At 36.1% G+C, this 25,120-nt stretch overlaps 1 protein-coding gene across 1 annotated transcript in view; it reads left to right on the plus strand.

The window, feature by feature from the left end:
• Bdp1 (transcription factor TFIIIB component B'' homolog Bdp1) overlaps positions 1–11,446 on the plus strand; it is a 58,648-nt gene extending 47,202 nt beyond the window's left edge. Inside the window, exons 9-12 of the mRNA XM_089236559.1 lie at positions 5,506–5,560; positions 5,691–5,807; positions 7,724–7,792; positions 10,231–11,446. Coding sequence (XP_089092685.1) covers positions 5,506–5,560; positions 5,691–5,807; positions 7,724–7,792; positions 10,231–11,264 — 1,275 coding nt within the window. The 3' untranslated portion in view covers positions 11,265–11,446. The remainder of the gene's footprint in view (positions 1–5,505; positions 5,561–5,690; positions 5,808–7,723; positions 7,793–10,230) is intronic.
• The last annotated feature ends 13,674 nt before the right edge of the window (positions 11,447–25,120 follow it).

Here is a 25,120-nt window from a genome sequence, read left to right on the forward strand (position 1 = left end):
CATTTTATAAGTTTCTCTAATGAAGTTGGCGATATTCGTCCGTCTGTTGTTTTCCCCGCGCACAGTTGTTTCCATTTTGGAACTTCAGCAACTGCTCATCTTGCATATTTCTTTTTCGATGAATTTATAATTAGCATTAGCAATGACTATGTTATGCAAGAGACAAATGGTTTTTACAATTTCGTCTGTAAATTCCGGTGATGTTTCAATAGGCTTCCATGGTAAACGAAACTTAGCATTAATTATATCAAAAGCACACTCAACGTCTTGCACGAGAAACCCTCATATTGAAGTACTCTTCATCGGAATCTAAATTCAGCTTGCGGAATGGTTTCATTAAATTGTATAATAACAATGGGTATGCTTCATCTCCGATGAAAACGTACAGGATAACAATCCCAGAGAGAGAATTCTGCAGTGCTTTTTCAGGGGGAATATCCAGACATTTCGATTCTGTCGAATGAAATAGTGCTGAAGAACAGAAGGTACCTCCGTCACTGCTTACCATATCTGCCAACATCAATTGCGATGAATTTATAATTAGCATCTGCAACAGCTTGAAGAACAATAGAATAAAACCTTTTTATAGTTATAGTACATGGTTCCGAAGTTAACTCGGAGTACATTTAACTCGAATTTGTTTGCTATCAATGGTACCTAGGCAATTTGGAAAATTCCATTTTTCGTAGAATTCTTTGGCGATTTGTTGGAACATATTTGCAGTGGGAACTTTCATATGTATTGGTTGCAACACTTCCCAAATTGCTTCTATAGTTTCTCGTACAATTAATGACACTGTTGTTGCACCCATCTGGAAAGTGAAACCCAGGCTCCTGAAAGATGATCCTATAGCCAAATACCTAAAAAAAAAAGTACTATACTCGGACACTTAATTTGGTTAGTTTTTTTTTAGGAAACACTGTGAGCAAAATGAAAAAGTTTGTGTGACACTTTCCGAAAAGAACTAAAAAAATTTCCCGTCAATCATTCCGGAAATGCAGCATTTCAGTCCCCTCGGAAATCCTCATGGCAATATTTTGAAAGTTTGAGCTTTTTGCAAGATCAGTTCACCCCCAGACTAAGTACCAGAAATTTGACTAAAGTGGAACATGACATTGACAGTTTAGTGCAGGATATCGATACAGAGATAGAAAATACTAGTCATCAGACGGAGTGAAATGCTGAGAAATCATTACTTGATTCACCAATATCAGAGGGAAACAATTCAGTACAAGATGAGTGAAATGAATTGGGAAATTCCACCACTCCAGTTATTAAAGGATTAAAACGACAAAAGCAAAAAGATTCTGACATTGGCACTGCTCTTGAAGAAAATAAATTGAGAATTATAGAAAAATAGTAATGCAGATCTTGTGATGAAGATGAAAGTATTTTTGACAGCCTGCTACCACATGTGCATGCTCTCGCGCCACAAAAAAAAAATATTGTGAATTAAAATGCAAGAACTAGTTCACATGACTTCGTTTACGGACAGCATGAGCCAAATCAATATGAATTCAACTCAGTGGGTCTTAATGCTCAATCCATAACTCATGTCTACCATCTCAATCCTTCAAAAGTTCTACAAGTTCAGAATGTACAAGATTGTCCAGCAGCTACGTTTGTAGTGTCTTGTGAATGATTTGCGTCTTTTTTGTGATTTCCGCTTATTAATTTTCAGTTCAAAATAAATTGTTTAATGTAAATTTTTTTTCCTTACCTTAATGTCACTGCAAGACGTTCTGTAGGATTGATGGGGTTGTGATTGAAGTTCGTCAAATTTTTTAATAACTTGGGAGCTATTTTGTCCAAAATATAGTCAAACGTAGATAAATTCATACGAAAATATGATATAAACTTTTCTGGATGTTCTCAAAGTTGCTTGTAGAGATGATGAAATTCGCCATGTATGTGTCGTGTTTTATTTATACTGTGGACATTACAACTGCTTTTTTTTTTTTTTCAACAAATACCAAGCCCAGAGTTTTCTAACAGCAACAAATCCATGTCATAGCTGCAAAGACTCCTGAATTTTCCAGGAATCCCACGAATTTTAGCTTCATCTCTCGACCTCCCGAAAAGTTCTTAAATCTCCCGAATTTTTACGAAAATCACAAAAAATCCCTAATTGTCCCTAAAAATTCCCAACTTCATCTGAAAAGAATCCCTAAGGAATTTCTTGTGGGGCAAAAAGTCTTTTGCCTGTTTTTTTCCCTTTTGAAATGACGTCACACGTCATAAATGGGGGAAGAATGGGAAATTCATTTTTAAGGAAGTTTTACAAACCCTCTGATGGTAACAAGAAAAGTTGTTTGCCTTATCGTGCAGGGAAATTGTTTTTTTTTTTTTTATAGCAGCCAATAGCCCTGGATAATAATTGAAGACTGGTGACGTGCATGTGGTCAAAACTTCCTTTTTTGCTGAAGTTACGTACGTGCGATAACAAAACATGGATACCGATAAGAAAAAATGTTTTATCAGTTTTAAAGATACTTATTCCCCGATGAATTTCCTTTAATCAAACGTTGCATAAAAAGGGTAGACTTTTTTCTTTTTGTACAAGTTGTCTTACGGACAGACATCGGTCATGGTGGAAAGACTGACATCATCACCCATGTGAAATCAGAAACACATCAAGCAAGTGTCACAAAAAGTCAGTGTTCTTTAAAAATTTATGCTTTTTTTCCTTCATCTTCCGATGATTTTGGGGTCATTCGCACAGAATGTTTGTTCATGTTGTTTCTGATTGAACACAATATATATATTTTTAGATCACTATTGAAGTTTGGGCCTCCAATTTCACTTGTTTTTTTTGCATAGGGATTTTATTCCCTATGTTATGTGTGACTTTTATGTGTGTAAAATCCAAATTTTATTTGGAAAAATCCCTTTTGTATTTATTAGAGAGCGGTTTTAGTATAAAATACGAGTCCACGTGAAAATCTCCATAATTTTCATTTTCAAAAGTTGGCAGCTGTGCCATATCACTGATCGACTCTAGAACAATGCCTGACTATGTGCGGCCATTCTTTGCTCGATGCTATATTATTCCTGCATTTTTTCCCCTTTCATTCGTTGCTTTGCTCGCCGCTCCCACTATGTTTTTAGCCTTACTCATAGTTATCTAATGATAATGAGACAAGTCCCAACTTCCAGTTGGACGAGCTAATATATTAATTTTCTTTTGTGTATGCATATTCATACAAAAGTGGATTAAATCAAGTTATGAATACAGTACCTGTAAATAATGTTTTATTTAATCCTTCCCCAACCCTTTTTCTTGGGGAGGGAAGCCTTAGCTCTAAGGCCTTGGAAGAACCTCTTACGCTTTACTTTTTTAAACAAAACTTTGTGATACTGGAGCCCGAGAAATATCATGGCCCTCCAAAGATGTCTTTTCAAATCTATACAACAACTGTGTGCAAAATACCTGAACCACATGTGTTGTGAGGCCGAATCACAATATATTTTAAATTAAAATAAAAATCACTTACACAATTAAAAACTCCAAAAACACACTGACGTTGTTCTGCATTTAAAACTTCAATTTAATCTTTGAACATTTTCATCATAGATTAATTGGCCCCAGAATTTTTTAACCTTTAATGTACAGTTATAAATAACTGTTGGCCATGATAGTATGTTTGAGTGTCAATTTAAAAAATATATATTTCAATAATAGTATTTATATGTTATTAATATACACTGCTCAAAACAATTAGGAAAGCACATGGTTTTAACAAAATTACGCAAAGATGTATACCGATAAGTAACATAAAATGAATCATCCATAATTTAAAGCCTAGCAGGAAACGGAAGAAGAAAACTTCATATGCAAATCAAAGTTCATGACGTCGAAAACCAGAAAAAGGAGACAAGGGCAGAAATCGGGACGTTGCAGAAACGTCTGTTTTACTGCCATAACTGTGAAATTCAATTGCGCAGTATTTTTTTTTTTTGAGACAAGGTGACTTGAGGATGTCTCAACAACGTGATTTACCGGAATCCATGGCATGGCGTGTTATAGGCAGACTGGAATCCGGGCAAACACAACGTAGTGTCGCGGACGCTGTTGGAGTCGCCAGAAGTGTTGTTGCAAGGCTGTGGGATCGATTCCAAGAAACAGGAAATGTTAGACGTCGACTAGGGCAAGGTCGGCCACGCGCCACTACAGCAACTGATGACCGGTATATACGGTTAACAGCCCGTCGAAACAGAACAGAGAATGCTATGCAGATGCAAAGACGATTGCTCTTGGCAACAGGACGAAGGGTGTCCACCCAAACAGTACGTAATTGGCTTCATGAGGGAGGGCTCTATGCACGTAGGCCAATGGTCTGCATTCCGTTGACCCCACGCCACCGTGCGGCCCGAAGAAGATGGGCTGCTGAACATCGAGATTGGGAGCAACATGATTGGAGCCAAGTGCTGTTTACAGACGAGTCCCGATTCAGTCTGACGGCCCAAAGGTACGCAGACGAGATACTGCGACCTCATGTCATCCCTTACACTGGAGCCATTGGAGATTCCTTTGTTTTCCAGGATGATAATGCCCGACCGCATAGAGCTCGTCTGGTGGAGAACATGCTTGAAGCTGAAACAATACAGCGTATGGAATGGCCAGCGTGCTCTCCTGACCTGAATCCAATCGAGCATGTTTGAGACATGCTCGGACGACGCATTGCTGCGCGACCAAGGCCGCCTGTTACTGTCCGAGACTTGCAGATTGCACTTCTTGAGGAGTGGAACAGTATTCCCCAAAGTCTAATCGATAACCTCATCGCATCCATGGCAAACAGGTGTGCAGCAGTCTTAGCTGTTCGAGGAGACCACACGCCCTATTAAAACTCATGCATCATGTCTAAACAGTACTTTTTTTTATCGTTTACATGTAACCAAATTGTTGCCCTAAATCATCTTTTCATGTTTTTTCCATATTTTCAAAGAATGAAAGCTTAATTCTAAATTTTTTTACGTCTTTTTTCTGTATTGCGCATTGATACGCGTGTACTATCCATTGTATGCCAATACGTGGCTGTCTCGCACGGTTTTCTTCACTTTTTTGCTTGCTCCCCTAATTGTTTTGAGCAGTGTATAAATATTTCAATGGCAAAAATGGCGTTCACAGCACATAATGACTGAAAATAGTAATTTATTTGAAGGTAAGCACCTCTCCTTTTTTTTAAAGAATTACATTGATTGAAATATAGAGAGGCTTACGCTGATTTTGGGAGTTCAAGGAAGCTGTGAAAAGTTTGAAAATCCCTCTTGTACGCAACAATATGAAGAATCAAGCTAAATGATACAGGATGTGATTTTTGCATAATTCGTAAATTTTTCATTAACTGCACAAAACTTGCTGTAAAAAAATTCCTTTGATGGGAATTGATCAACAAATTTATTTTTTACATAAAGTAAATCATATATCAGTAAATGAAATCAGTATCATTTTTGAAAAAATATTGGAAAAATATGATTTTTTTTTCTTATTTAATTCTCCATTAGATGAAATTTAAAAAAGAAGAAAAACAGAATAGATCACTTGTTGACAAGATATTGAGTGAGTTCATTTCAGTTATCAAGTAGCATCGATATAAAAGAGCAAACAATTTTTTTTTTTTAATTGTTGTTACATCGTCATCACCATGTGCCTTTTTATTTCTATTATTTTTATTTTTTTTTAACCAAAGGCTCTCCAAATACCTTTGACATGGAACAATTTGAGTTAGAGATCGAAGAATTGTGCAATCTTATTCCCACAGAAGAACCTTCAAAGAAAAAGAAGTGTACTGGTAGTGCAAGACCAGGTTAGTGGAATTAAGTTTACTATGCAACAGTTTATCCATTTATCTGGGGGGTCATATGAAATATAACAAAATAGTTTCATTAAATATGTTTACTCTGTACTTTATCACAATATTACCTATGTATAGCTTTTAACAGGTATATTTTCATCACAAATATGTCTGTTACTCGTGCTGTGCAAATAGATGGAAAAGAAAACCAATGAAAAATCTCAATATCCACTTAGGGGAGCGTAATTTACATTGTTTCAGTCCAAAATCCTCTAACACAGTTTTAACCCTTTTCCAATTCTTTATTGTATGTAGAAGACAATTCCAAATATTTTTTTAAATAACTTTGGAAACACTTTTCTTTAAGTTAATATAAACCTTTTGACAAAATTTTGAAATTTGACATTTTTCCCATTTCATTGAAATTTGCCAAAATTTCAATTTTGAAGTGAATTGAAAATTATTTTGCGTGTTTCTATACCACTTGATATATCAAAGTTCTTTGTACGGTTACACGTGAACATGCTACTTGCTTTCAAAAATGCATGTTCCATAAATGGAATATAGACCTTTCAAGAGAGCGGGATTCCAGTGATATCTAATGTGTGCTTCTTTGATTTTCCCGTTTGACCCACAGGGTGTTGTCATCATTCAACTTGTGTATAGGGGGTGCATTTTCTGGTTTTCTGGGTAATATGACGCAGAAGAATGTGCTTTCTGGGGTGAATTGTTTATATTGGTCAAGTACAAATACCACGCCACAACAGGCAAATTGCCCAACGAGGTGGCTGACTTAAGAACATCATGGATCTCCGAGCCATTTTTTGGAGGCCCTACCTACTACTGCTACACCACACATGTACCCCGCCCACACCTCACCCTCCCCCCCCCGCGGAACCCCCAACGAATCGGTACATGCGGGAATGTGCGTGTACGTATAGTGAAACCTGACGTGAAGTTTTTTTGTTTCTCTGTAATGCTGTGTAATTATGTGTAGTGCTGCCATCTGCCACCAGTTTTTCTAACTATGAGTGAAGTGTTATGATTGAATGATTTATTGTTGTAGGACTGTTGCTCTCTGTGGCGAGACTTTTTAACGGGGAGATCGGCTCGCATTTGCGCCTTGAAGTTGGGAACCACAGAAAACCAACTTCAGCCGACCACCACTGTGGGGTTCGAACCCGGATCCTCGCATCGCGAGTCCGTCACTATAACCACTCGACCACCACAGCGGCTGAAAAAAGTGTAATTATCTGGAGGTGGATGGGTTTGTACCCGTGTACCATGAACTCTTCCCACCTTTAACTCCGTATCTTACCAACCCACCACTGCAGTTACTTTTTTATTCTTTCGTTCTTAGAAATGTATTGTTCCATGGATAATTTCTCACAAATCCTTGAAATAAGCAGAGGATGGAAAAACTTTGCAGGACATTACAAATTTATTCACAGAACAACAATTTTTACATGTATTTACAAGCAGAGATATATACATTAACCAGATCAAAGTTCTCTTCTCGAATGTGAAATCCAACAACTCTCGCTATCTTCTCTTGTGATCACCTCACTATTTATAGGTACGGTCAAATCTTTGAGAAAAATGAATATTCCAGAAAACTTCGTTTTACAGTTTCTAAGTTGGCAGCACCACTGGACGGGCAGAAAATCAATGTTCCAGGAAAATCTGGATGTTTTGCGTCTTGCCTTCAATTTTTCGTTTGGCAACAGGACATCGGCAAGTTTGAGGGGATTTTTACTAATTGTGCTACGATATTTTTCGTAACAGTATGTTTTTACAAACAGCAGACTAATCAAACCAAGATCTGAAATGGTAGATAGTCTTTACAGGAGGTTTCACTGCAATATTAATAATATATAATCGTTATAATATGAGCAATAGTTTTCACTGTATTTTTCTCCTCTGCATAGGAAGACCAAGAGCAAATAAAGATGGTATCGATGACAAAATAATTGAACAAAACAAAAAGAGAAGGAAAAGTAAGATGTTTACAAACACATATAATGCCAGTATAGTTATCATTATTTTCCTTGACAAATAGGTCATTTTTGGTCATCAATATTTGAATGTATGTGCAGGAGAGCGAAAATTCGCTCTCCTGCATATGTATGATATATTCTTATGAGAATAAAATAATATTAATCAACAACATTTTTTCACACACACACAAAATGTTATTACTTGGTCTGTTGTGCACTTTCTCTTCCTGAGTTTGAATGCAGGCATTCCTTGCTTTACGTGATTAATTGGTTCCACAAAATAATTGTGTAAAGTGAGTTGAATTTAACATGGGTGCAATAGTGTAGGGGAGTTATCTTTAGAAAGATGAAAAAATGAATCCAACTTCCAGCAGAAAAAAGTTTTTTGAATGAATTGATTATTCAAACTTTTAAATAAAACTCTTAAATTTAAGTTATGTGAATGAATTTTTAATTTATACTTTTTACTACTGCGTTTGATATTTTTGATTGATTCTAGTGAGTGTGGGTGTTTTCTTTCCTGAAGAGCCTAGTGATAACTTTTTTATGTAACAGTCACGATTCAGATGACAAGAAATATTCTTTGTCTATTTATGAAAACTTCAGTAGCAGGAGAATTGCCTGAGAGTTCTGATTATCCCTTGCAAATGCGGCAATTCTAGTTTCATTAAAATCTTTTTACTTGATTAAAGTTCTGATAGCATTGTCAATGTTATCAAAAGATGTTGATTAGTGAGAGTTGGATTTGAGTGTTTTTCCCGCATTAGTCTCATTTAAATCATAAAATTCAATGGATTTTGTTATTTTCACTATGTTATATCTTTAATTTGACATCTGTTTTCAGGATTAATGTCAAACTCATAGACTCAAATTCCGCAGGTTGTAATCATTAAAAAATGATTTAATTTAATCACACACACACATTTAAAATCATTTCAAAATTGTGTTATAGTAAAGTTACTTAAAATCAGACTACATGAAACAAGGGACATGTGTATGTAATTATAATTTTTCCCATAATGCTCTTTTTTTTAAGGTGACTTTGAGGTTCCCAAATTTTTCTGATTTTGTTACCTGTGATTTGTAACTAATTATAATAATCATTGTTTAAAAATGACAAGATTACATAAGTTTATTAATGCGTAAATACATACACATTATATAGGTTTAGACATTACAATGTCATCTGAGCAGAGAGTCAATATTGCACTCAGGGCCGCAACTAGATGCTTGGTCACCCTGGGCAAGTGTGCATTTTGGCTCCCCTTGTAATGTTGAAGGAGAGGTTTGAGAATAAAATTTGCACCCCCTCTGGTCCAGTGCCCTGGGCCCAAGACCTGTCTGCTCCCCCCTAGTTGCTGCCCAGATTATACTAATTATGTGTCTGTTAGCACAAGCATTCATTTCTCTTTTGGTTATGTGGTCTTTATATTGTGGTTATTAATTTTCATATAAATTTTAATATAAATCATGCCAAGTAAGTATTTAAATCATCCTAGCTATTTTTCTTCGCGTCTGATATTTGAGTTGTTCTGCTTGTGTCTGACTTTGGAGTCCTAAGCTGTTATTTCACACCACTTGTGCAAAAATGGGCCAAAAGCTTTATTTTGGGTATAGACCTTGTGATCTCTACATTAACTGGGCTCAAAATGCTGCCCGTGCCGCATTTTATGTATGAGGCTTCTCATTGGATAGAAGAACTGTATGCACATATCATATAGACATCAGATGTCCTTTGCAATTCTCGAAAGATTTCGGGTTAACTGAAGGGATCACTCAAGTGATTGTTGTTTTCTGTTGTTATTAAAATGATTCTATCTTTAACAAAATACACATTTAAGTTTGTTATACTTGTCTTTATTTTCGTCATCTATATTACACTAGAAATTTTGTACCAAAGTATGTAGGTTTCAACACTACTTTACCGCACAACAACGCTGATCATATATTGCCATACAGCAATTTCCAGCTAGTGAAGTTGGGTGGGAAATGAAGGCTCAGTCTATCTGTGGTTGCCCCGGGCTTGGTAGGTAAAGAACTTGTTTCTAATGTTGTTTGCTTGGATTCGAACCCGTGGACTTTGACAGTAACCTTTATAGTGGAAGATGAGCATCTAATCACTGCACCACTTGGATGCGAGGTTTCAACACTGTGAGTGATAACTCACAGTTTTGCCTCACTTTTTATTTAAATTTCTTAAATCTTGTTAGGATAATACAAATAAAAACACCACAAGTAAATAAATACGAAAATACCACAAATAAAAACACTCATCACTTCGAGAAACTGTTAAATCCACTGATTAGAGTATCCTGGAAATCATTCAAAAACATCTGTAGTGGTTATGTAGAAATGTCTTGTTTCATTCTTGTGAGAAAAAACAATTTTGTTTGCTGTGAAAATGCCAGGTTTTTTTAATTTTAATTTTTGTTGTTTAGGAATTTCAAAAAAAGTTGTTACCAGTGATGACGATTCTGTACCAACTGCATCTGAATTAGAGGTAATAAATACTGATGGATGCATCAGCCAAGCATTGGCTAATGGTTTGTCTGTCGAACACAAAAAACTTGGACATTGTGCAGATCTGGAAAATGTTATACCTGGAGATGAATCTGTAGATCCTCAAAACCAAGTTCCAGGTTGTAATCAAATCTCTGATCATGAGTCCCGGAAGAAAACAAATAAAAGAAAACAAGCATCTACCGATTCGGGCAACGAATCTAACTTTGAGTCTAGTTCATCCGGAAGGAGGACTAAGAGAAAAACAAAAGTTGGTCCAGTTCCAAATAATAATTGCCACAGAAAAATTGGCTTTAATCTTAAAATTTCTAACCCCGAGATGAAACGAAAGAAAAAGGTGAAAAATATTGAGTCTGATGCAGACTCGTGTGATGATGACGATTATGATTGTGATGATGATTTCCTTCTTAAGGACTCCAAAAGAAATCAGAGAGAGGGAGAAACTTTGAGTCGTGAAGTGGCTTCATTAGCTGTAGGCAGACCGAGAAGAATCATAAGAAGACCTAAACACTTTAACAGTGATGATTATGATGAAAATAATAGTTCCTCTGTCTCTTCTGATGATGAAAATCATCAAGAGCAACTTATGATAGATGAATCAAATGAACCCCCATCCATAACGGAATGCTCAAAAACATCATCTGCAAATGTAAATAATGAAAAAGCAGCAGCTTCAAACTCTTCCAGAAGCATTTCAATGTCTGCAATGGAACAGCTGACAATTGCAGAAAATTGGAGTGTTAGTAGCGCAGCTTCCGAACCCGGTGATGTCATTGTGATGCCAATGGAAGGTAGCAATCTCGAGGAAATTGGATCCTTTGTGACAGTTGAAACAAAAAAGCTCAGAAAGAAAACTCAAGAATTCATTCCTTCTGTTGTTGACGGCATCCAAAAAATGAGTTTCAACCAAGTCATTGGGATTGTCGAGTCTAGCCAATGCACCAATGAATGACGGGAGAGGGTATCATTAATAATTTCACATTTTAATGAGCAGTTAATTTCTTTTTGGTTTCATCCAATCACAATCATTTCTCTCTCTTCTTCGTGCCTATCATAAGGATTGCCAAGATTGAGTTGTTAGCTTTCTCTCCTTTATTTTATTCTCTGCCAACAATACAATTTTTTCTTTTTTAATTAGTCATAATCTTTTTCTCAGGAATTCTTCATAAAATAATTCTAACTAACAATATAATATTTTGTTTAATTTATTGTAAGTAAAACATCATTGAAACAGGATAAATCCAATTACACAGGTGCCAATGCTTCTAATTGCCTGCAGATTTTTTTATCCTTATCAAAATATTCCAGTTGAAAACCAGGTTCTTCCAAATTTTCGTATTTCTATAGAAAACTCCTTAAAAATCCCCAAATCGTGCTTCACAAAAATGAAAAATCCCAAAAGAAAATTCCTCTTTCCCTGGCTGACCAATTTGGTGATCATATTTCTTCCAGAAAAATATGAAGAATCAGGATTCTAAATATGGGAAATAGTCACTTATCGCCAAAAATGATACTGAAAGTGAGCAAAATTGGCAGTTATTGCTGATGTTGCCAAAAAAGTCATTAATGGTGAGAAATGAAGCTCTACCACAAATCGCAGTGGTTTCTAAATGGGTTCCATAAAAAAAGTTTAACATGCAAAATAAAAATTCTTAGTCATAATTATAATATGTATAATTTACTAGTTGGTAAAATAATGTGTCAATTTTTTTTTATCAGTGAAGCATTAGAAATTCAAATAAGATTCATTGAAAAAAATGGACATTATTTTATTACAAAAAAGTGAGAATGATTAAAATTACAGAAAAAAAACTAATGTTTGGAAAAAAATATGCCATAGGGTCACCCTATGGAATTTCCGAAAAATCCCTAATTTTCACTGCAGGGTTTGTACAGTCCTTGAAAAAAAAGTTCATTTTCAAGTCTTTAAAAGTCCTTGAAAAAAATAATAATGGTTTATAAGTGCTTGAAAAACATTTTGTGTGAATTTCTTCCATAAATTTTTGTTCTTCTCCAACTCGATCCCCTCTAAACCATATTCCAGTAGGGCGAAAATGTGTAGAGCAACAAGGGTACAATGATTATGTGACAATGTTCAAAGCAGGACATATGGTCACGCATACCTGAGGTATTTCTATGTTTAAGAAGATGTTGCCTAAAATATGACAGCAAAAAATTGCATCGCTTCAAAATATTTCAAACTATTGAATGTCAGTTGAATATATGTGGGCTGACCATATTTCCTTGATAAAAATAAGGGAAAATCGCCAATTGTCTCCAAAAATGTTAACAAAGGTAAGCAAAGTTGCCAATTATTACTAAAATTGCCAAAAAAAAAGCAGAAAATGAAGCACCATTGCATTGAAGCAGAAGATTTAAATGGATTCTATATGGGGGGGGGGGGGTCATTAAAACATGACAATATTTAAAGTCATAATTATCATAATATAAATAGGATTAGGAAAATAATTTTAATACTTAATTTCAGTAAAGAATAAAAACTTCAATAGGCTTTGTAGTAAATAATGGGACATTTTTTCATGAAAAAATTCAAATTGGGATGGCCAAAATTACATGAAAATAAGGGAATGTCCCAGAAAATACAGGTCATATAGTCACCCTAGATATACGATTACATGCTTTTTAATTTTTTTTCATTGAAGGCAAAGTTCAATACTGTTTCAAACATAAAATGATTTCTGCTTAAATATTATTTGCATACTGAACTACAGTGGCTTTTTTCAAAAGCAAGACCTTTAGAACTTGACATTGTCTGCAAGTTGAAATAAGAATTATAATTCTTTTAAAAAATTATATAGCTTTAAATAATTGGCATTTCAAAATCAAAAATGAGTAAATGTTGAATATAAATTAAAAACTCCAAGTAATTTAATTTTTGTAAAAAAATTACTGTTTTTATTTTTTTTCATCAACCGCGATATGAATGTCCTTGAGTTTTAAAATTTTGCCTGGAAAAGTGCTTGAATAGTTCTTGAATTTTTTTACTTTCAAAGAGTATGAACCAAGTCACTTTAAGGGGACACAGGACCCGTGAAAGTCAAGAAATGCAGTAAGAATGTAGCATATATTTATATAAAAATTCTTGATTTACCTAATTTCTTCAAACTTTTAAAGGGTCACATTTACAGTATGTATAATTTGATTTGCATGCATCAAATTTGCAAGATATGTTTTTGTTTGCAAGCACCACCACTGCACGTGCGATTTCATCTGCCTAAATTTGAATTTCTGCATAAAAAAAATTGTTTTGTGTCCTAAAATGTTTCTTTAAAGCAATGAACCAGAATCTTTAAGATATGTAAAGTGAAAGTATTTTAAAACATTCAGAAATTTTAAAATTTTAAATTTTATGAAATTTTTCAAAACTTAAATTTTGATGGATGTCTACCATTCTAGTTCATTTTATGCGCCTAGGCAAGGGACACATACCAGACAAATTTCATGTAAATAGGAAACATAGTTCATGAGATATCATGCACGCAATGACATGAATTGATGTTTTGAGAAAAACGCGTTGAAAGATTGTGAAGTAGGACTTTGGGTGAAATTATTTTTTTCTCAAACCTAATACCATACATATTCATGAGAATAGCCTCAATGTTCAATAATATAATCAGTTTTTAACATCGTCATCATTTTTTCATACTTTAATTTGCCATTTTAGTGCTTTGAGATGCCTGCTGCTTCAAATGCTCGACATGCAGCAAGTTGACAAAAAGCCACAGATTGGCAAAATATTGAGGCTCAATCATTCACTTGAATTTATTTTGCAGTCTTTATTATACATTTAATGTGTTCTGTGAGTAATATTTGAGATGAATTAGCAACTAACCCAAGAAAACTGACAAAAGAGATTAGTTGACATAATAGTCGAAGACTCATTGATTTTTGACTTTGTGGTAAAAAAAAATTCTCAATGTTGTTTTTTTTTTAATATGAATAGTGGCATTAGCATGAATATATTTTGTGGTAAGTGATACAAAAACATGATTACAATTTGTTTTAGAAAATAACCACTAATGTGTCCAAAGTCTGCAAAAGTTTAAGTAGACAAGAAAGTTCTTGACAACCATCAACAACAAATCTGGTTGCATAGACATGCAAGTGCATAACATATTATTATGATTGGAAGAAAAAAATTTTGAAAATCAGGTTTTTCCCATTCACTAGGTTTAAACTTATTTCTGATGCCCATCATCACAACACAGGAATTCACAACAAATCACACAACAGCACTACATGTAAATATGAATTTTGCATTGCCTTTATTGTTTTCAGTGATATTTCAATGTAATTTTTTCCCTCCATTTCATGAAAATGGTTTTATATTCAATGTCAAGTTTGCAATCACACTGATAATATTCACTGAAGATATGAACTGTTGTAGGCACATAACTTGAAATCTTTCAGTATGTTCAATACATTCACATCTTTGATATTTTTCCTTTAACCACCTCACAATCTAGATTCATGTAACATATATGTTTCTAATATGATTAATTAAAGGGTGATTGCACTAAACAGTAACTACGCTAACAAATAACCACTCACAAAAAAATAGTGAAATAATTATAAACTAAATTGTAATGTAACACAAAAGAACATGATAGACTCGCTGAGGCACATGCATATGTAAACAAACAAAAGAGTGTGAGTAATAGTTTTTTTCTTCAACTCAATGAAGAAAAAGGAAAAAAAGCCTCACAAGAGTGAATTCAAATATAGATGGGTCAGAAATAGCTTATAACAAAAGACTGTGAACGTAAAACATATGAGGTAAACATAAAGCCATGTGGCTCAATGTCCCTTTAAACATTTAAAATTTGAATTTCATGTCACACTTATTTCAATCTATTTCGATATCTACTGCTCGTAGAACAAAAAGTGAGATATCAAAATGTTCAGGAAGATCTGTAAAATTTTTAAAACTAAAAAAAATTGATTTTTTTGATTGTTCAAAAGTCCTGTGTCCCCTTAATTTGCATGACATGCTTTTTTAGCAACAAAATAATTCGCATGACCAGCTACAGGTTATTTGTCTCGGAATTGGCACCTATGCAATTAGATTAGTGAATTCCCCACAACATCACAGCGAGCTTTTCCCGATACTGACGGTAAAAAAGGAATCAAAGATAAAACTTGTATAATAACAAGCTGACCGGGAATCTCTCTTAGATTGGTTGCCAAATTATTACTCCCAGTTGCTGAGCGGAGAAAAGTATGTCTGCACAAGTTGGAGCACTACATCAACTCCACTGAGCAACTGGGATCACCTTAAATTCTGTAACCAGCCACAGGTCCGTCATTTAGGGGGGGCCGTTACCCTCCCCCTTTTGAAAATACACTAAAAATGGTATATATGCACAAATGTATACATACATTGAGTACATGTGCTTTGCCCCCAGAAAAAGTTGAAATGACGGCCCTAAGACCAGCCAGTGTGATTAAATTCTGAAGACCCATAGTGTATCAGAAAGTGTTTGATATTCTTTGCTTATATCTGTGATTTGTTTTTTACTGTGTGGAAACTATATCTGTAGGCATTGTTCTTTATAAGTTTGGGCAAATATAAATTTTTAAGGCCCCCCTTGTATTTTTTGATGCAGAGGCTCATTTATTGTTTCGCTTCTGTGGGCTACGCGAATTTTGTCACCTTTTTCCTATTCTAGTCTAATTTTCTTGGCTATTCTTTCCTGAAATTTTCTCACCCTGTGCTACAACCCACTTGGTCTCCCCATTCCTTTCCTGTTCGCATACTTGCACACACTCTAAGGTCAATCACTGACCTGGTCATGCACATGCTAGGTCACTAGTTTGATCATTCATAGGCTTTCTCATGCTCTAAGTCACTTGTGCTTTCACACTGTTTTGGTCGCGCACATGCTTGCACACACTTTAACTGGACCCCCACGCTGTAGGTCACTCTTCTGGTCATGCACAAGCTTGTTCACGGTCTGCGGGTCACTCTCCTGGTCATGCACAAGCTTGTTCACGGTCTGTAGGTCACTCGTTTGGTCATTCACCTACTCGCTCACTCTCTGTCAGGCTATTGCTCACTCAAACATGCAAACTTAACTAGGTCACTGTTTTGCTCACTCCATGACTTAATCCCTTGTGGAATAAGTTCTTAGGCAGAGGTGGATTTATTGAGAGTTATATAAATTTTGCCACAATTTTCCCATTCTGATTTTGTTGGTGAGTCATTCTTCAAATTCCCTGCCCCTCTGAACTTGCTGCCCTGAACTACAGTCCACTAAGACCCCTGTAAATATGCCACTGGGCATAGGTAGTGCATGGGGGCTGGTGGGTTTATGTCCAAAACACAAAAAGGAGCCAATTTTGTCATTAAAACATAATGATCCAATACATGCAGATATAAAACATAGCTAGACCTGAGGTGTCTAGAATAGGGAGCAGACTCATCATTCTCCATCTTTGTGCAAAACTGGTTTTGCTGCTCCAAATGACATCTAATTTGTGAAAAAAACGCAAAAGGGAAGAGCAATCATCTATAGCAGTGATTCCCAATGTGGGCGTTAACGCCCCCGGGGGGGGGGGGGGCGATGGGATGTTCCGGGGGGGGGGCGGTATAGCATAGGATTCTATGGGTTAGATTGCTTTGGGGGGGCGGTGGGAGAAAAAAATTTCTGAAGAAGGGGGCGGTAGGACAAAAAAGGTTGGAAAACTATGATCTATAGTGATAAATAATGTCATATTTTGTTCAAAGATGGTGGATGAGTCAGTCTGGGGGTTTCAAGGAGCTCTAGGTAGGCCAAACCATAAAATCACATTCGGTATGGCTTACAGCTCTATCTCATTCAATGTGGTGAGCAGCTTAAAAGTAATTTTTTGATACAAATGAGGCTACAATATATTTTTTCATCGTCACTTGAGCATGTTCTTTTCTTTTGTACAAAGTATCTATATGTGTACATTCTATAAGAAGACATGAATTTATTGAAAGAAATGTCAAAAATTTATTTTTTTGGCATACTGAATAAAGAGTTTTTCTTTTTTTATAAGAGTTTGAATTAAATGTTTTCCTTTGACGATGTTCTTGAATTCAAAAGTTAAGAATCACCAATATTGAATTGGCTGATTTGAACCTCGTCTGTTCTGTGCATTGTAGTGTCATTTCTATTTGACGAATACTATACAATCAGATAGTTCAAATTTTTAGTTTGCTTCATTTACTGCAAATTTTGATTTATTAAAAATGTCAGAAGAATTTTGTACAGTTTAAGAATATTTGCTTCAATAGATTAGATGAATTAAGTGGAAACATGAGCAGGATATGAAAAAATCGTGGGTTTTTAAATTTAAATATATATATATGTATTAAATCAGGGTAAGTCAATTTAAATCATTTGGTTTTGTAAAAAAAAAATCATTGATTTAAATTTCATTGTTCCTTTACATAACTTCAATGATATCAAAGTAAAAGTAACCTGAATACAAAGTACACATGTTATTGATGTGGTAAAATTATCATTTAAACGTAGGCCCTATATAATATAATCTATAATGCAATCTCCCTATGGTAAATATAGACAAACGCATTCCCCAGGTACAGTGCATGGAAAAAATTACAGAAAAATGTAGGGAGCTAAACTTAGCTATACTTACACTAAGTATTTGCAAGTGCATTACAATGGGACACTAGGGTTCCCCCGATAAAAAAAAAAAAAATTGAAAAGAGAAATTTTTATGTAAAGCCTTGAATTCTATGCCCTAATTGTTGATTCAAAATAATTAAAAAATTTTACTTTTTAAAGAATGTGTACCAACATAAATATCATTGGACTTTTTCACTTTTTGTTTCGAATTTGCTCTTTTTTTTTTTTTTTTAACAAAAACTTGTTGCATATTTTTATAATTCCACAGATTTAAATTATTGAGTAACATCATGCAAGTAGGAAACACATCCATCCACAAATTTTGTAAGAAACAATGTTGTGAATAGAATTTGTTTTGTTTAGTTGGTGCTGAATGGCCCTTTGGTTGTACATCCAGTGAATTGCAATGTCTGCACCATATACAAATACAACGCCACAACAGGCAAAATGCCCAACGAGGCGGCTGAGAATACTGTGGCTGTGATACTGAATTGTCTCCACTCATTCACTTTAATAGGGAAGGTGGGGGGGGGGGGGGGTTCATGAATAAAAACACTTTTCTCTACAAAAAAAAATTTTAATCCATGAGGTTAATTTGGGCTCAACTATTTTTCACGTTACATAAACATAGATTTTTGGTGTTCATATTTCTTGCTTGTAGTTTGTTTGTTTAGTTTATTCATTAACACTGAATTAAATTTCAGAGATTAAGGGAAGAAAACAGTTGGGCGATATGAAAATATGCATCTTTAATGATTAACAAGATTTGTTTCAATTAATAACCAGTCAATTTTAATAAAAAAACAAATTTAAATCAAGATATGATTTAAATTTTTAAAAAAACATGATTTTTTCATTGTTTTAAATTATAAAATATTTTTTTGAATCTCTCAAATTTAATTCTGCATTAATAAATAAACTAACAAACTATAAGTAAGAAATAAGAACACAGAAAATCTGCTTATGTAGCATGAAAGGTCATTGTTAATGCATGAAGTTATTTGGGATCATTCTTCTTGTAGAGGGCTTCTGTTAACGAGGGCTCCCCCCCCCCCACTAAAGTAAATACCTGGTGGCGACTTAGTTGCACATATGGTGCAGTGTTCCTCAATTCACTCGATGTACAACCAAAGGGTCCTTCACCATCAACTAAATGAAAAACATATTCTATTGACATGTTTTTTGAACATAATATTGAACACATGATTGTTTCTTGCATAATAATAGAATGCATTTATTAAGTGTTTCCAACTTGCATGATGTTGCTTAATAATTTACACATTTTTATTATTCCACAGATTCAATGAATTTTGGTAAAAAAACTAGCAAATTCTAGACCAGTGTTTCCCAAAGTGGGCAGGCGATGGAATGGTCCAAGGGGGCGATAGAAGCTACTGATTTAACATAGGATCCTATGGGCTTACTTGAGTTAGGGGGCGATGAGAGGAAAAAATTTCTGATGAAGGGGGCGATGGAACAAAAAGTTTGGGAGACTATGCTCTAGACCAGTGTTTCCCAAAGTGGGCAATATCGCTCCCTGGTGGGTGATGGAAAGGTCCAGGGGGCGATAGAAGCCACGGGTATAACATAGGATCCTATGGGTTCACTTGAGTTGGGGGGCGATGAGAGAAAAATTTCTATGAAGAAGGGGGGCGAAGGAACAAAAAGTTTGGGAAACCCCCCCCCCCCCCCTCTGTCAGCAAAATTTCGTCAGCAGCTTAGAATATTTCATATCTTCAAAAAAGGATGGTTGATGACGTAAGCAACCTTCAACCCCCCACCCCGTGATCAAATCCGAAACCCCTTCCCCCCTCGATGCTTACGTAATACTTGAATGACCCCTAAGTAGATAAAAACATGTTTTTCACTCAATCTTCTTTTCCCTTTTTTTCTATGCTTGTCTTTGCTTGAGGGGTCGTACATAAGAAAAATTTCACAGAGGATTTAATTTTAGAGGAATATCTACTCAGATATATCTCCCCCCCCCCCTCCCCAATTTCCATTTAGCAAACGGTCTCGAAAACCTGTTCTGAAACCAAGAGTATATTTGAAAAAAAAAATCAAGAACGAGAATAATCTTTTCCTCTTCCCTCAATATTATCAATAATCTTCCTAGGGAGAGGAAAAAAATGTGTTTTATTTAAAAATAAATAGAATAACGAAAAACGCGCTACAGGTTAATAAAAAAGTATTTTAAATAGCCTTTCTTACTCTCTTATCTCGCATCCGATATTTTAATGTATATTCAATATTTGCATATGTAGGCTATATCTGATATTTTTGACATATATGTAAAGTGTGAGAATGGTTTGATATCTTCATTCGGGAAGGGTTTCATATTTTCAGTTGAAAAGGGTTAGATATTTTCATTCAAGAAGGGCTTGAAATTTTCAGTTCAAATATTGATTCATTCTCAAATAAAATTATCAAAATATTCCAGACTGAATAAATCTGTTTTTGAACAAATCTATTTATTTACTGATAAACCAATTTCTGATTGAAAAATTCATGAGAATTCATCAAAGAATTCATGAGTAAATTCAATGATATTTAAATCGTGAAAATATCGTACAATTATACATCTTGATACATTCAACTGAAAATATCATATATATATATTATGATATACAAGGCATCCATAATTAAAAGACCCTATTTTAAAGTAGCGTACAGGCGAAATCAAGTTATCAGAAAGGTGTGGAATTTTGTAGAGCACTTCATAAAGTGATGGGAATTTGTTTTTGGGGGGGGGGGAGATTAGTTGCACCTGTTGCCACCAGAGGGCATTTCACTTTGAATACCTGTAGTAAACGTATAAATTTATGTGATGTCAAGCAGCAGCTGCTATAAAACCTAGAGACATTCGGGAGATCTTGTTTCTCCCGAGATGTGTTTGCTGCTCACAATGACGATAAGCTTACGAGATCGCGCTTTCTTGGTCAAATTGTTCTTTCTTGGTCAAAAACAGCAGTAACAGCTCTACGGAAATATCGGACTTGGAAGAAGATTCGAAAAGGTCCAATGTGTGTTAAAACCGGAGGATCGTTGGCTGTTCGTCCTGGAAGAGGAAAAAAACCCCAAAGCCGCTTGAAAGGTCTTAATGCAGCTTTGAGAAAACCCGTTTCTATAGACGCAGACAGGAGGTTTCGCTTCAGGTGGGGTCTATTACGCTCACGTCGTTATACAGCGAGGTCGTTAGTGACGTCACACCCTTAACGCAAATTCTCAACGAGCCTCATTAGAACTCCTTAATACAAGTGAAGGCGTCTTAAGCCTCATAACGCAAATCTCGGCGACCATCGTCAAAAACTTGATTTTTTTCTCAGCAACCAGCGGTATGTCGTTATCTATTTTACGAAAAACTCCCTGGTCCGAGAGTTGCGTTAGCTCCGAAAGGGATGGACCAATCGGATAATTTTCTCCGCTGCTGATAATCATCATCACTATCAACGAGTGCTGCAGCACGTGCGTTATTATTATTTTATTTATTTGTACGCGTTAGTGTGTGTTGGTTGTCCCTAATTTTCTAAGCTGCATTTTTTTTAATTCATCCGGATTTTTTTTATTTTCATCAAATATTTGAGAAAAAGGTAGGCTATGCACGCACATGATACTGGCGCGGGGAAATTTTCTAAATTATTACGTTTAAAAAATGATTTTCTATTGAAGTTCAATGATGTTATGAATTTCCAAAACGACTATCAAAAATATATCTTACCATGTTTTTAACACATTTATCTACCGTCTTGATATTAAGTCAAGAACAAGTAACCTTTTATTTACATCATTAATTAGAAAATTGGTTTTCTTGTTTCACACATGAAAATGAAGTACCACCAAATTTACATTGTTGTTGACATCTTTTTTATACTCCGATCAGAAAATGCACTCAAGGATTAGAAAAAATTTACTTTGATTTTTTATAGTGTACAGAGTATAGTGTGTGTGTAATGGTGTTTACTGCATTACACTTCTGTGTACTGCACAGAAAGTAGCAACACTTAATTCATATTACAAAATATCAATGTTATTAAACGAATTAAGAAGGGGAAAATCTGGAGACGTTTAAATATATATTGACGTCGATTTTGAACGAGATGTAAAAAAAATATTGAGCAAATTTCAAAATGTCTTGAAAACATCGCGATAGAGAGATTTACCAGTTAAATAATATTCTTATATTGAGATGAGTTTAAGATTAGAATAAAGACATTTCCATACAAGATTTAAAAAAATAATAACGTTGTGTAGAGTGATTTATCTTTGTACCGAGTATAATAATTTATAACGATTTACCACTATGAATAATTTTTTCCAATCAGTATGTGTACAGATAACATTTTAAACGATAATGCTGTCTCTAAATCATGTTACTAAATTAAGTAATGTAATTCAGAGAATTATTATTCATTATAATGAACAACTTGATAAATTAATAATGAATGAATAATTTCCAATTCTAACTAATTTGTCTCCGTTGCTCTCACCATCGAAAAATGTACGCGCGAGCGGCCATGTTTATTTCCGTAACGCGAACATAACGAGTGGTCTCCGGTTCTCGTTAGTTAACGTTTCACGTAGCGATGTCGATAACGAAAATCGCTAGTAACGATGTGAGAAAAATCAACCTTTAGCGATGGTGACGTAAATCTATCCCACAATGCACCGCAAACCCCAAACACGTTTGAAACGCGGACATAACGACATGAGCGTAATAGACCCCCAGGCCATGTTCATGAGATCATGCAGATATACACTCATGTCCATAAATTAAGGATAATGCCAGCTCCGGCAAATAAAGGTTCAGAAACAAAACAAACGTTACTTATTCATAAAGCCCATTTGTTAAACAAAAGATAAAGAACATAAACGATGGTGTATGTATGATACCATTCATAAAAACTACGACTTTTGCTCCCTGGAGCAAACTTACTATTACATGGTTGGTATGATGGTTAATACATTGTATGCCTCCCATGCGATGAAATACAGTCCGTACAATGCCTAGGTATGCTGAGTATCAAATTATCTATCTGATCCTCGGGAAGATCACTCCACTCAGCAAGCAATGCTCTCCGAAGTTCCGGTACACATGTAGGAGATGGTTGACGGGCTGCAACTCCTCGGCCAAGCATGTCCCACACATGCTCTAGCGGATTCAAGTCAGGTAAGAATGCTGGCCATTCCATACGGGTTATATCCTCAGATTCAAGGCATTCGTTTACGATGTTTGCTCCGTGAGGACGGGCGTTGTCATCCATAAACACAAATTCTGCGCCCATGTCATCCCTAAACAAACGTACATGTTGTTCGAGAATGATGTCCCGATAAATTTTGGCTTTCATGGTTCCGGTTTGAACATGCAGATCTGTTCTGGAACCCAGTATAATTCCACCCCAAACGAGCAATGATGTTGTCTTGGTGATAACGGGTACCTGGCGTTTTCCATATGAAAGTCCGACGTGAATCAGACTGCAAGCTAAACCTGGACTCGTCGGAAAACATCACACAAGCCCACTGTGACGATGTCCACAGTGCATGTTCTCTAGTCCAGGCTAATCGCTGCCGACAGTGAGTTGCCGTGAGCGGAACACATCTGACAGGCCTGCGAGCATATAGACCAATATCTCCCAAACGTCTGTACACGGTTTGCCTTGAAACTGTGGTACCCGTGACTGCAGATAGCTGACGAGACAGGTCGAATGCTGTGCTCCCTCTGCTTCTTTAGGCATTTACTGCCAAATACCGGTCTTCATTCGGCGTTGTAACTCGGGGGGGGGGGACCTGTACTGTAACGTCTACTGACAACATTTCCGTTATCTTGGGATCGTTGCCAAAGCCTAGAGATGACACTTTGGGCAATTCCAAGTTCCTCGGATACTTCCATCTGAGTACGCCCACATTCCAGGCGACCGATAATTCTACCACGTAAAAAATCACCCACATGCGTCCTCTGTGTCATAACTATTCGCTTATGGCACTGAGCGCCTTACAGAACAATTTCACGTCTTTGCCACCATTCCTTATATACCCCCCTCTTACACTCTCGTCATTGTGACGTACTATCGGCATCATCTGGTGGCTTCCTGAAATTTGCATATCATTCTTGCAGATGTGTGTGATAATTCTACAGGTGAAATTTTTACTTTAGATTTCGATTTCCGTGTGATTCTGAAGTATCCTTAATTTATGGACATGAGTGTATATCCTCCGATATTATCCGTACAAACTTTCACTTGTGCAGCGGTTGCTTCCACATGATTATGACGCTCGACTCCGGTTCTCACTGAAGTTTCTAGCTCGCATTGAGGTCGATTCAGAATGGCCTTGGAATATCCTCTGGACAGACGAGAAGGGCATTTTCACTTGGATGGTGCAGTCAATACTCACAACTGCCGAATTTGGGAACCAGAAAATCCGCACGCTACCTTGGGGGTTCCGTTGCATTCACCAAAAGTGACGGTATGGTGTGGATTTACTGCACAATTTATTCTCGGTCCCTACTTCTACGAAGAGACGTTCTACAGGTCCAGTGACCATGGCCCCTACATCTTTATGATGAAATTATATCGTGGAAAAAAAAAGGATTAAAATCCTCCCAGGGCCGGAGCCTTGTCAGCCCACCCATTGTGGGAGCCATGCCGCTAACATGTTTAATCACCGGGAAGCGATATGCATTGCTGTTGCAGAATGAAATTATTCCAGCTTTGCAAGCACGTCACTGCCTTGCGGACACAATCTTTTTGCAAGACGGAGGTCATCCACACATTGCAGTGTCTGTTAAGATTGTTCTTAAAACACATTTTACAGAAGAACGTGTCATCAGCAGTGTCGTCGTAACGCATGGGCCCACCGGGGCACCTCACAAAAATGAGATCCGGTTGAAATCCTCTAGAATTTACAAGGTAGGGCGCCTCAGAAAAACCACTTGGCCCCCCCCCCCCCATCATGATGATCTTTAGACGGCCCTGGTCATCAGCCGGCACTTCCCTAACTATGACCTCTCTGATCCCCGGACCTTAATCTATGCGATTTTTGGCTTTGGAGGCATTTGGAACATCTGGTAAGTCGTGGCAATCCAAGTACCTGACCTTAAAGGAGCATGTCACGCCACGTGCTGAACATTTCCCGCGCATTTTTAGGTCAGTTATGGAACATGCCAACTTGCGAT

Source organism: Pholcus phalangioides, unplaced genomic scaffold, assembly GCF_987345545.1.
Source record: "Pholcus phalangioides strain wild (caught in Gottingen) unplaced genomic scaffold, Ppha-v1.0 ptg000009l_1, whole genome shotgun sequence".
Classification (NCBI taxonomy): Eukaryota; Metazoa; Arthropoda; class Arachnida; order Araneae; family Pholcidae; genus Pholcus; species Pholcus phalangioides.